The sequence below is a fragment of the Tamandua tetradactyla genome, chromosome 14, assembly GCF_023851605.1.
Source record: "Tamandua tetradactyla isolate mTamTet1 chromosome 14, mTamTet1.pri, whole genome shotgun sequence".
In the NCBI taxonomy this organism is placed as follows: domain Eukaryota; kingdom Metazoa; phylum Chordata; class Mammalia; order Pilosa; family Myrmecophagidae; genus Tamandua; species Tamandua tetradactyla.
Window position 1 is genome coordinate 87312768 of NC_135340.1, and position 11267 is coordinate 87324034.

An 11267-nucleotide genomic window follows, 5' to 3' on the forward strand; every position below is an offset into this window, starting at 1 on the left:
ACGGTCCCTACTTACCCTGAGCCAAGCTGCTAGGCTGGGGGCGCCACGTGACAACAGGTAGCTGGCTTTTGCTCTGGGCCTCCGGCTGCCCACGAGGGGCCAGGGCTGCTGGACAGAGGTGACTAGGCCACCCAATTCTCTGCCAGGTACTTCCTGCCCGGTGGCTCCGGCGGCATTCTGCCTTCCACTTTCTAGAGTGAGGCCAACTAAGCATGGTCCAGGCCAAGAGGGGAAGCCCAGAGCCCACCACCGTCAGGAGGAGGGACGGCATTCCAGGCAGGGCGAGTGTGGAGCCACAGCGGACAGCTGCCTGCACAGGTCACTAGAGGGCTGAGGCCCAGCATCTGACCCAGACAACAGCTTCCACAGCAGAGCTGGGTAGGGGCAGGACGAAGAGGGGGCATCACCACCAGCCCCCTTGGCCCTGCCAGGCCTGTGTGATGCAAGCAAACGGAGACTGGCACCAATGCAGAAGCCAGGTCGCTATCCCCGAGGGCCGCTCCCCACCTGCAAGCTGACTCCCCACACCAGTGGGCACAAGGGGCATCACACGCCCAGGCCACCGTCAGGACCATGGACAAGGCACCATCCCTGGACACGCCCATCGCCCCCAGGACCACACCCCTAGGACCCCCCCACCCCCCGACCTCAGAACCACCCCAGGACCGCCCCTCACAGAGCCCCAAGGTCTGCCCGCACCACACACTCACTCCAGCCCTCTGCGTGCACTCAGCAGCAGCAGGACCATGCAGGGCCATACAGCTGTTGGGAGCACGAGGCCGCAGGACGAGGCTGACCTCAGGAAACCCGTGCTGGCAGCATCACTGGCCTGATAGAGGCCCTGGGACAGCCTGAAGCCCCTGCCACCATGTCCTGCTAGGACGGCACCTCCACACAGAAGAGGTGAGGACAGCGCAGCAGGGCGCAGGTGTGAGAAGTGGCCATGGCCACCGAGCCCAGTATGAGCAGGGGACAGGCACCGGCTGGCAGGGGGTTGAGCATGTGGGCAGGAGCTGGCTGGCGGGGGCTGAGCTGCAGCAGGGTAACATGGGCGCAACCCATCTGGGGATGGGGCCCTTCCCACCACCCCCTGCCAAAGCCCACAGCTCCATACCAGCGAGGGAGGCCACGACACCGTCAGACGTGTGTGAGCACGGCGCACGGATGGCTCACAATCATGCTGCCTGCCTGGTGACGGCAGCTGCTCCAGGGGCACGGCACTCACAGGGCCAGGCACGAGGAGCCAAGGGAAGGCAGTGCCAGCGTGCAGGCAGCGTCTCAAGGGCAGGGGGTACATCTCAGTTCCGACTCTGCTGAGGGAGACTCAGGGAGAGGCGTGGGGGCCTCGGGGATGGGGGCTGTCTGCCAACTCTGCCCACTTCCCCTATACAGGAGAACCCCCTGGGGAGATGTCCGCAAGGGGCTCCTGAGGGTACCACCATGCATTCCAGAGACAGAAAGACACCGAGGGTGGGTGCAGGCGCACAGCCCTGCTGCTGGGGTGCCCACCCCACCCAGCTCGGAGGCAGGGGGGCCACACGGCATCCGTCTGTCCTGGGGCTGCCGGTCTAGCTTACGGAGGCACAAACGCAGTCCTAGAACATCCCAAACGAGGGCCACAGGCTCGGCAGGAGGAACGCACAGCCGTGCCACTTTCCATCACCCCGCTGCCTCCCCCTGGCCAGCCCAAAGTCCCCACGGCCCCTCCATGAAACCCTCTCACCCCACTCCCGTCACCACTGTGTCCTGATGACTCGGGGCATTTCCTATTGTCCTCTGTCCACATGTCTGTTACTCAGGGTGGTTTCTGGCCAGGACTGGTGCCCCTGCAAGGTCTCACTTGGGACCAACACCCCCGCCAAGGGCAGAAAGGAAAGGGCATGAGGCAGTGGGGCCAGGACAACCCCATGTAGGGGGGGCTCCACCAGGGGGCAAGGCCCTGCCTGCCCCCCACCGTATGCCAGTGTCCTCACCCAGGGGACACCAGGGTAAGCCAGTTCAGGGCTGGGGCCCCCGGGAATCAGGGCTGCACTCACATGTGCTACTGCCCTTTAAAGGCCGGTGTTATGTCGCCACACCCTCACCGATCCAGGACACAGGGAGCTTGGCTCCTAAAGAAGCTCACACTATTTTTAGGGCCGACTTTAAGGCCACTATCGCGTGAACCCACAGCACAGCCAGCCCCTCCTGGCCACAGGCTCAGAGCCCGGAGGCCCACGCTCAGCGTTGAGGAGGCTGCTCCAGCCCCGCCCCCCACGGCAGGCGCCTGCAGGGCACCCGGGAGCCTGGAGGCCCAGCACCGCCCCACCGCACCCTGCCCCACCCTTCAGCTCCTCCTGGCCATACCTGGCTCTCTGGGGCAGTCTCCAAGCAGCACCCACCAGTACCCCACAAGAAGCCTTCCATGACGCAGGAGGCCCTACCCCTTTCTTCTGATGCAGGTGCTGGAAGTGCTGGGCAGGGGAAGGGGGACAGCTGGCCCTGTGGACAGGAAGGGTGCGCGGCAGGGCCTGCACAAGAGACCCAGGTGTACACGGCTGCACCAAGAGACCCACCCAGCTTGCAGGGCCAAGTACACAAAGGTGGTTACACAGGCCCAGGAGGGGTGCTGGGGCTGCGGAAGCTGCAGCTTCTGCACAAAAGCCAGGCCTGTTTTCCATCTGACGAAGAGCTCTGAGTCCCAAGGAGAGTGCTGCCCACCTCAGTACAGAGAAGGCCAGCACTGCCTGATGGACATGGCAGGGCCGCAGCCAGACAGCAGCTCTGCACACCGCACAGAAGCCATACACCAGGAACTCCAATGCATCCTCAGGTCTTCTCAAGGTCTCAGGACTCCCTGTCCTGCCCCCAGGTCCACTCTGGGGACACCCCAGCCCTACAGGCTGTGGGGTACCCAAGGTTCGAAGCACAGCTCTTTGCCCCCCACACCCCCCAACCCACCAGTTCAGCCTCCACTGTGAGGCCAAACCCAACCACCGCTACTCTCCAAACACATGCCCTTAGAAGACTCCGTATCTCCCTGAACCTCCTGAGGAAACACACCAGCTCACAAGGAGCTCACCAGGCAGGGACAGTTCCCACCTCACAGGGCCCAAAGACTGGTGCAATCGGATGTGTCCCGAGGGATTCACCAGCATATGCACAGACACACGAGCGCTCTGAGAAGGGGCAGCTGCCCTGCGGTGGTGCAGAGCCACCCCAGGTGACTGCCTCTGCAACCTGCCCCTCTCACTGACCAGCATGCTCCAGGAGGCTACTCAGCCAAGAGAGAGGACTCTAGGGCTCCCCAGAACCAGTGAAAATCACCAGTCCCCAGGTCTAAATCCCCATCACCCCCTGCGAAGGCAGTACCAGCCAACATGCACAGGCGGATGCAGCACCAAGGAGGACAGACACACTCCTTCAAATGCTATAGGTCCAACTGACAGCTGATTTCTCAGAAACAACGGAGGCCAGGGACAGAAATTATATCTTCAAGGAGTGGAGAAGGGAAAATGCTGCCCCAGAAATCCATAACCAGCAAAATACCATCCAGGATGAAGGCAGAATTAAAACGTCCCAGACAAGCACAAGGAGCAGCTACTTACCAGCAGACCTTGACCAAGGGAAATCCTCAGGACATGTTTTCAAACAGGAGAAAAAGAAAGCCTGCTTCTGAGATTCAAGAAGAATGAAGAAGAAAGAAAGTAGCGAGTTTCAAGGTGAATCAACTACCAAGTATTATCACTTTTAAACAATAATAAAAGTATCTTGTGGAATTAAAAAAGAAAAAACACTACAACAAAAGCACATTAATGTGAAAAGGTTTGACGGGAATAAAGGATTTGAAGGAAAATAAAGGCATGATTACTTTAAAAATGACAGCAAGTATGCAAATGAAAACTTATAGGGTACCTACTAAAGAAATAAAAATAGTGATACATTTCAAACTAACAGGAAATGGAATGAGAAAAAAAATCAAGCAAAATAAGATAAAAGAGAGAAACAGACACTAAAAAGTTAGGACAGCAAAAACACAAAAATAAAATGGTAAACATGAATACAAACATTGTAACTTAAAAAATGTGAACCATCTATGTGTTCCATTAAGAAAACAAAGTTTGTCAATTGAATGAAAATGAAATCTAGATGCGTGCTGAATAACCACACGCACACATAATATTCAAAGATATAAAAAAGCTTAAGGAAAAAAAGGTAGGGGAAAAATAACAGGCAAATATCATCCAAAAGAAAGCTTACACAGTTATACTTTTATCAAAGTTGATATTTAGGCCAATTAGATATAAAGAGTCCTATGATAATAAAAAGTTCAAAACACTAAGCAGTATAATTCTAAACATGTACATACCTAATAACAAAATCCCTAAATGTATAAGGCAAAAATTGGTAGAACTACAAAAGAAATGGGAAACTCCCCAACCAATTAGTAGACTAACATACTTTCCAACTAGAAGGGAAACAGATTCAACACCACAGTAAACAGATACCGAACTGCCAAACAAATATTCCTTTTAAACACAGCGAGAACATGTCAGAAAACTGACCTCATTATAAGCCATAAAACAAGTCCCCCAAAATGTTAAGGACTCGGTGCCATAACTGAACACATTTCCTGACCACAGCATAACTAAGTTAGAAATGAATAATGGAGAAAAAAGAAAGGGAGGGAGGAAAAGAGGGAAGGATAGAAAAGAAATCAATGATGGAAAGACATTGAGGGGGAAAAAAGCACTCATGGGTCCAGATATTAAGAAATACTTTTAAATACCCCATGAGCTAAAAGAAGGAATAATGGAATTTCTTAAAATGTTAAACTGACAATACTACAAGCAAAAGTTGAGATGCAGCAAAAGCATAAAAGAAGAAAATGTGAAGCTATAAATGCTTATGTGAAAGGAAGGAGGGCGGGAATTAACAAACTACATGTTTATCTCAAGAAATTAGAAAAGAACAGTGAAATATACCCAAGAAATAGAGATGGAAGGAAATAAAGATAAGCACTGACATTGATCAGAACTGTGATGAGCCCCTGGTCAGAAAGCATGTGCCCAACTGCACAAATAATCGATAGAAGGAATTCAAAGGGGACAGTGCCACAGATCCTTCAGACACTAAAAAAAAGAGAATATTATGAACTTCACGGCAATAAACTTGAAAATCTGGACAAAATGGACAAATTCCCAGAAAAAAATATATAACTTTCCAAACTGAACTCAAAGGGAAAAAAAGTGTACTAAAATCATTAAAGAAGTTGAATCAGTGCCAGCTAAACTTTCCACAAAGAAACTCCAAGCAAGACAACTGTAGAGGCAGTTTCTCTCAAGCATTCAAGGAACAAGTTACCCCATGTTTACATAAACAACCCATGGTATGAGAAAAGAGAGAACACTACTCAACTTATTTTATAAGGTGACATTGACACCAAAACCTAATAAGGACAGTAGAAGAAAGGAAGACGACAGACCCTGGGCACAGATGGAAAAACTCTATACACAAAACAAAAATAATCCCAATCCAATAAAGGGTATCTACAAAAACACGTAGAGCAAATATTACACTCAAAGGTGAAACAACAGAAGCTTTCCTTAAGGTAAGGAACAAAGCAAGGGGCACCTCCACGCCCTCTTCCATCCTACCCTGTGCTGGAAGTGCCAGCCCTGGCAGGAAGGCGAGGGAAAGAAGAAGAATCAGAAAGGATCAAATCCATCCTCTGCAAGATGCTATTACAGATCTACAGACAGGTAATTAGGATAATTAATAAAATAAAAATACTAAAGTTGTTTGCTCAAAAATCTTAATTTCTATACAGTAGCAACAAAAGAAGTGAAAGAACTGCTTTTACCATAACACTGAAAATAAAAATATCAAGGGGGCAGATCATGGTGCCTCAGCAGGTAGAGTTCTCGCCTGCTGTGCTGGGGACCTGGGTTCAATTCCCGGTATGTGCCCATGCAAAAAAAAGAAAAGAAAAATATCTAGCAACGAGTCCAACAAAAGAAGTGCATGACCCACGGGCAGAATGCAAATGCCCCACTGCCCCATGTCTAGCCAGCTGGTGCCCCCCTCAGGGGTCTCACTGCCAGGGCCCCCAGGGTTAGGGGTCACATGGTTTACGTGCGCGGAGCCCCGACCCCTACCTCACACCACAATCAGATGAACTCAGGGGTCACACACCTCGTGGTGAAATCTAAAACCAGAACACTTCTGCAGAAACAGAAAAACACCTTCTCAAACTGAGGACCTCTTGGACAGGAAACAAAAAGCACCATCCACAAAAGAAAACAAATGATAAGCTGGACTCCACCAAATTAAAAACTTCTGCTCATCACTGGTCACCACGTCCCGACACAGACTGGGAAGGCCAGCTTCCAGGTAGCCCTAGCCTAGGGGAGGAACTCCCACCACCCAACGAGAGAGAAGCAGGGCCAGCGGGATATGCACCTCAGAGATAGCATACCTGAGGGACAGGCAGGTGAGGGACGTGCACCTGAGTGATGGGCAGGTGAGGAACAGGCATCTGAGGGACAGGTAGGTGAGGGGTGTGCAGGTGAAGGACAGGTACCTGAGCGATGTGCTCCTAAGGGACCCGTATCTAAAGGGCAGACAGGTGAGACATGGGCACCTGAGAGATGAGCAGGTGAGGAATGCACACCTGAGGGATGAGCAGGTGGGCAGTGAGTTGAGGCTGGGGGCGCCCCCACACAGGGAAGGGCCCTCCCAGCAGAGCGGGTGAAGTGGACAGCGGCGGTCACTTGGGAAACCAGCAGCTCCTAGCTAAGGCAGAGCCGGCCTGAGCCTGTGACCCAAGAGAAGGGAAACATGTGGACACAACCACCACCATGGACGGGGCACCATCCACGCAGCTCCCATGGGGTAACCAAGAGATGGCTGGTCTCTGGCCTTAGCTCCTGGGGTGGGAGGTGCGGGTAACCCTACATCCTTGGCAGTCCCTAGGAGAGGAGCCTCTTCTGTTCTTCCTACAGTTCCCAGGACCACACCTGAGAGTTCATATGCTAATGAGGACAGGGAGGGGCCAGGCACACCTCTTTAAAGGAGGGGAAGTTTCAAGAGAAACACCAACCAGGTGATTAGGGTGGGGGTTCTGAGTTCTGGGTGGGGAGGGGGCTGCAGTTGAGCTCAACCCCGTGGGCACTGATTCCATCAATCACGCCTGCGTCATGAGACCCCCCTGTAGCCCTGGGACCCTCAAAACCACAACATGTGTCCAAGTGAGACAATGCATGGCTGCTGGGCCTGGAGAGTGGCACGTCCTGGCTCCAAGGGCAGAGGACACGGTCCTGCTCCGAGACCCTCCCAGACCTCGCTCCGTTTGGGCGTCTTCTTACGTGCAGCCTCTTACTGCACGAAAGCTCTGGTCGGGATTAGGGTCAGCGCCATCAGCGAGTTCTGGGAGTCGCTCCAGTGAATCGCTGAGCCTGAAGGGGGATCCCAGCCCACCCACAGTGAGGCTGACGCTAGCAATCGGGCACCCTCACGGTCCTCCAGAGGTGTGTGATCATCCACCAGACCCACCCCAGGCCAGCTCTAAATGAAGCGCAGCCGCCCCTCAGACAGAACGATGCCCAGCAGTGCAAAAGGACGGGACGGATCACACTTGCAATGGCATCGACAAGCCCCTTTCTCAGGTGGTTAAACACGCCCTACCTCAAGGTGCACACCTGCCAAAACTCAAAACCACGCAGGGGGCCAAGCCTGCCCCGCCCACAAACTCCACCTCCACAGTGGCCCGAAGGGCAAGGAAGAAAAAGTACAAATGGACAATAAGCATGCGGAGAGGGGCTCGATGGCACCAAATTTTTAAAGATCAGTTAATTAACCAAAAGAGGAACAAACAATGAAGTGGGAAGTGTACAGGTCAGATGGCCAAGGGCCTCCTGAAGACCAGGGTGGGGGGGGCACGCCCCGGCCTGGGGCACAGCAGGATGTAGGCTTGGGGACAGCAGCTTGCAACAGGGCTGGGCATTTTAGGGGACAAACGGGCACAGGACCCTGCACCGTGCCTCCACCCCAGCCCCGGTGGGCCTGGCACAAGCTCCAAGACAGCTGCAAAGGCCTCATGGCCTCTGGCAGGAAAGTGCTGGAGGGCGCTCATGAGCTCAGCAGGCGGATGCTGGGGTCCACTAGAGGACTGCACAGAGCAGCCCACGGTGGAAAGGGTGACAATCCCTGAAACACACTTTGCAGACTCAGAGGAAAAAAAGGAGAAAGAAAAATTGGCAAAAGAGATGACTAGGAATTTCGCTGATGGGGAAGTTCAGATGCCTAAGTGAGCGATCACAGAAGCTCAGTTGAAGCCACAACACTCTCACCCACCAGACTGGCCTACGCTAGAAGCCTGACATGTGTGGGCAGGAAGGTGGTGCCCGGGACACCGGCCTCCACGGTGGGGGCCGAGGACGACAGTGCCCTGCTATGCCACCTGGCCGGGAACCTGAGTTTGTATGGACCCCGCTCCCTGGACCCAGGACCCAGGTTCAGGAAAGAGCAGCTCGCTCACACCTGGATGGAAGACAGGCTTCACAGAGGTGCCAAGAGAGTCCAAAGCAGTGAACGCGCATCCATAGTCGCATGTAGAGCACCGAGCAAAACAAGGGGTGCAAAGAGGATACAAGCCACGTGCACCTTCAGTCCAAACTCTGCTCTCACACAGAACGAGGCAACTCATTGTCCAAAGACGCACAAAGACACAGGCCTGGGTGGTGCGAGCAGAGGGCCAAGTGGGCCTCCCCACACCCTGTGGACATGTCCACTTTATGGCCTGTCCAATCCAGGCCCACAAAGCACAGCTGCCACCCGCCCTGGGCCCCGCGGTTCCTGGCCCAGCTTCTCCCCACTTCTCTCCAGGCCAGCCCATGCCCTGGTGCTGCCTGCCCCTCCCCCAGCCATCTCCACCCAGGCATGGGGTGGCCGTGCCAGGCTCCCCAAGCCACAGAGACCCTGCCCTGCACCAGGCCCCTTGCACCACACTCCAGCCACCTCCCTTGCCCTAGGTCACTTTGCTGACCCGCGTTCACGGGTCCACTCAAGCTCTGGGCCCACTGTGCGCGGCAAGGGCCACCGTCAAGCAGGAGGTGGTGTCACTGGGAACTGAGTGAAGGCTCTGAGGAGGATGGAGCAGGGATAAGACTGGACAGGAAGGCTCCAGGCAGGAAACAACATGTGCAGGCACCCTGAGGCAGGAGCAAGGGAGGGATAGGTCAGGATGGAGCAAAGGGCCAGATGCTCATTTGGAGAGCACCGGCAGGCCTCACTCTGACAGAGGGGTGCGCAGCTGACACCAGGCCAGCAGGAGACACTGGCAGGGGCATGGGTCCGTGCCGGGCAACGAAGGACTGGGAAAGCAGGAGAGGCTGGGCCTGGGAGACACAGCGGAGCTGGACCTCAAGGCCAGACACTTTCCAGACAGATGAAGGTAAGGGTCTGGGTCCTCAGTCCCGACCCCCTTACTCTCCTGCTGACACTGACCTTTGGGGATCATGTGCAGCAGATGCCCCTTCCTCCCGGGCCTCCCAAGTGCCAAGTGTCCAGCTGTACACCCCATGGCACACAAGAGCCCACTGGTGCTCCTGCCACTTGCCAAGGAGTGGGGCCACCTGACAGCCCTCTGTGCTCCAGCCCCTTCTCAGCTTTGCACAACCATCTCCTGGGCTGGCCCTCCCAGGTGCCCACCCAGGGAGATCCCTCCCCCACAGCATGGCCTCGGTGGTCTCGTGGCCAGAATGTCTGCCTTCTTCCCCTCCACTGGGAAACTCCAAGACGGGAACCACCGCATCAAGAAGGAGTCAGCAAAGTTTCAAGCCGAGAGGGAGAAAGGGGGAAGCAAAAAGCTGCCAGTCTGTGGAGTCTGGCTGGCCTCTCCCTGAGGCTGCTCACGCCCCCACACAAGGCCTTCAACTAACATTTCCTAGTCTACCAGGAGGAGAGAGCAGCAACTTTTTCATAATGGCACAATGCAAAGAGCAGCATTTATTTATGAAGCAATCTCTAAATCATGCAGCACAGTCTCAAACAGAGAAAGGAGTGGACTGACTGCTGGCCAGCAGAGCAAACGGGGTAAGTAGTAGGCCGTCTGGACAACAAATTTAAAGGGGGGGGGGAGTAAAACCAGGGGATGCTGGTCCTGAGTTTGAGGAGCCTCCAGAACTGCGGGCCCTTGGGTCACTGCGCTGGAGACAAAAGGAAATCTGCGGTACCCAGGCAAGAGAATTAACATCCCAAGTCTACTCAACCACACCGCAAGGGTTAGACAGAAATGCGCAGCTGAGGGCGCCAGGTGAGCGCCGCAGAAGGGCCTCAAGATGCCCCGCGGGCCCGAGAAACATCCAGTACGCATCATCCCTAACCCGGGTACCACCGGGATGCAGGCGCGCTCCATCAGGTGGGGCGGCGCATCTCTGGGAGGGGATGGAGCATCCCTGGGGACAGGACGGCGCTTCTGAGAGGGAACGAAGCATCCCTGTGAGGGGACGGCGCATCCCGGGGGTATAGGGGAAACGTTGCACCGCTGGGGCGGGGACCTCGGAGATGCGACGCTGGGAGCCCCGAGAGACAGGCACCACTGCCACCCGTGTGCCAGGGAAAGGGCTCCAAGTCCCGGGCCTCGGGCTGGACAGCCCCCGAGAGACCCCCGGAGGAGAGGCCCCCAGGGGCTCTCTGGGGCTAAGACTGAAGACCCTTGGGAAGGCGGGACCGCGGCGCCCGGACCCCTCCCTGGGCAGGTGCGCGGTGGGAACAAAGCGCGACTACAGCTCGGCCCCAGCGCGGGGTGGGCGCCCGCGGGCGGGGTCCCGGCGCCCCTCGCTATCCGCACCTGCGCCGCGAGCCAGAACGGGGAAGTGCGCGCCGAGGGCGTACCTGGGCACGCAGCTGGGGCTGGAGCCGTCCACCTCCCAGGTGGCGAACAGGTTCATGGGCACCGGCGTGTTGAGCGCGCCGGGCGCGCCGGGGAGGCCGAGGCGGCCCCTCTCGGCCATGGCGCCGGCCCCGCCGCTCCGCTCCGCGGCCCTGCTCTGAGCCGGGCCGGCGGACGCGCGGCGGGCGGGCGGGAGGGCCGGGCGCGCGCGGAGGGCGGCGGCGCGGTCACATGGTGGCCGGGGCGGCGGGGACGGGCCGGGCCCGAACGTCGGACAGGCCCGCGGGCGGCGACGCGCTGAGCCCTTCGCGCCCCGCCCCCGCGCGCGTTCACGTCCCGACCCGCCGCTCCCCTACCCGCGCGCGCCCGCGCCCTCCGACCCGCAGTGACGCCG

At 56.3% G+C, this 11267-nt stretch overlaps 1 protein-coding gene across 5 annotated transcripts in view; it reads right to left on the reverse strand.

The window, feature by feature from the left end:
• PACS2 (phosphofurin acidic cluster sorting protein 2) overlaps positions 1–11000 on the reverse strand; it is a 78776-nt gene extending 67776 nt beyond the window's left edge. For all 5 annotated transcript variants that reach the window (XM_077128363.1, XM_077128360.1, XM_077128361.1 and 2 more), the window contains exon 1: positions 10876–11000. In XM_077128363.1, coding sequence (XP_076984478.1) covers positions 10876–10994 — 119 coding nt within the window. In that variant the 5' untranslated portion in view covers positions 10995–11000. The remainder of the gene's footprint in view (positions 1–10875) is intronic.
• Between the last annotated feature and the right edge of the window lie 267 nt (positions 11001–11267).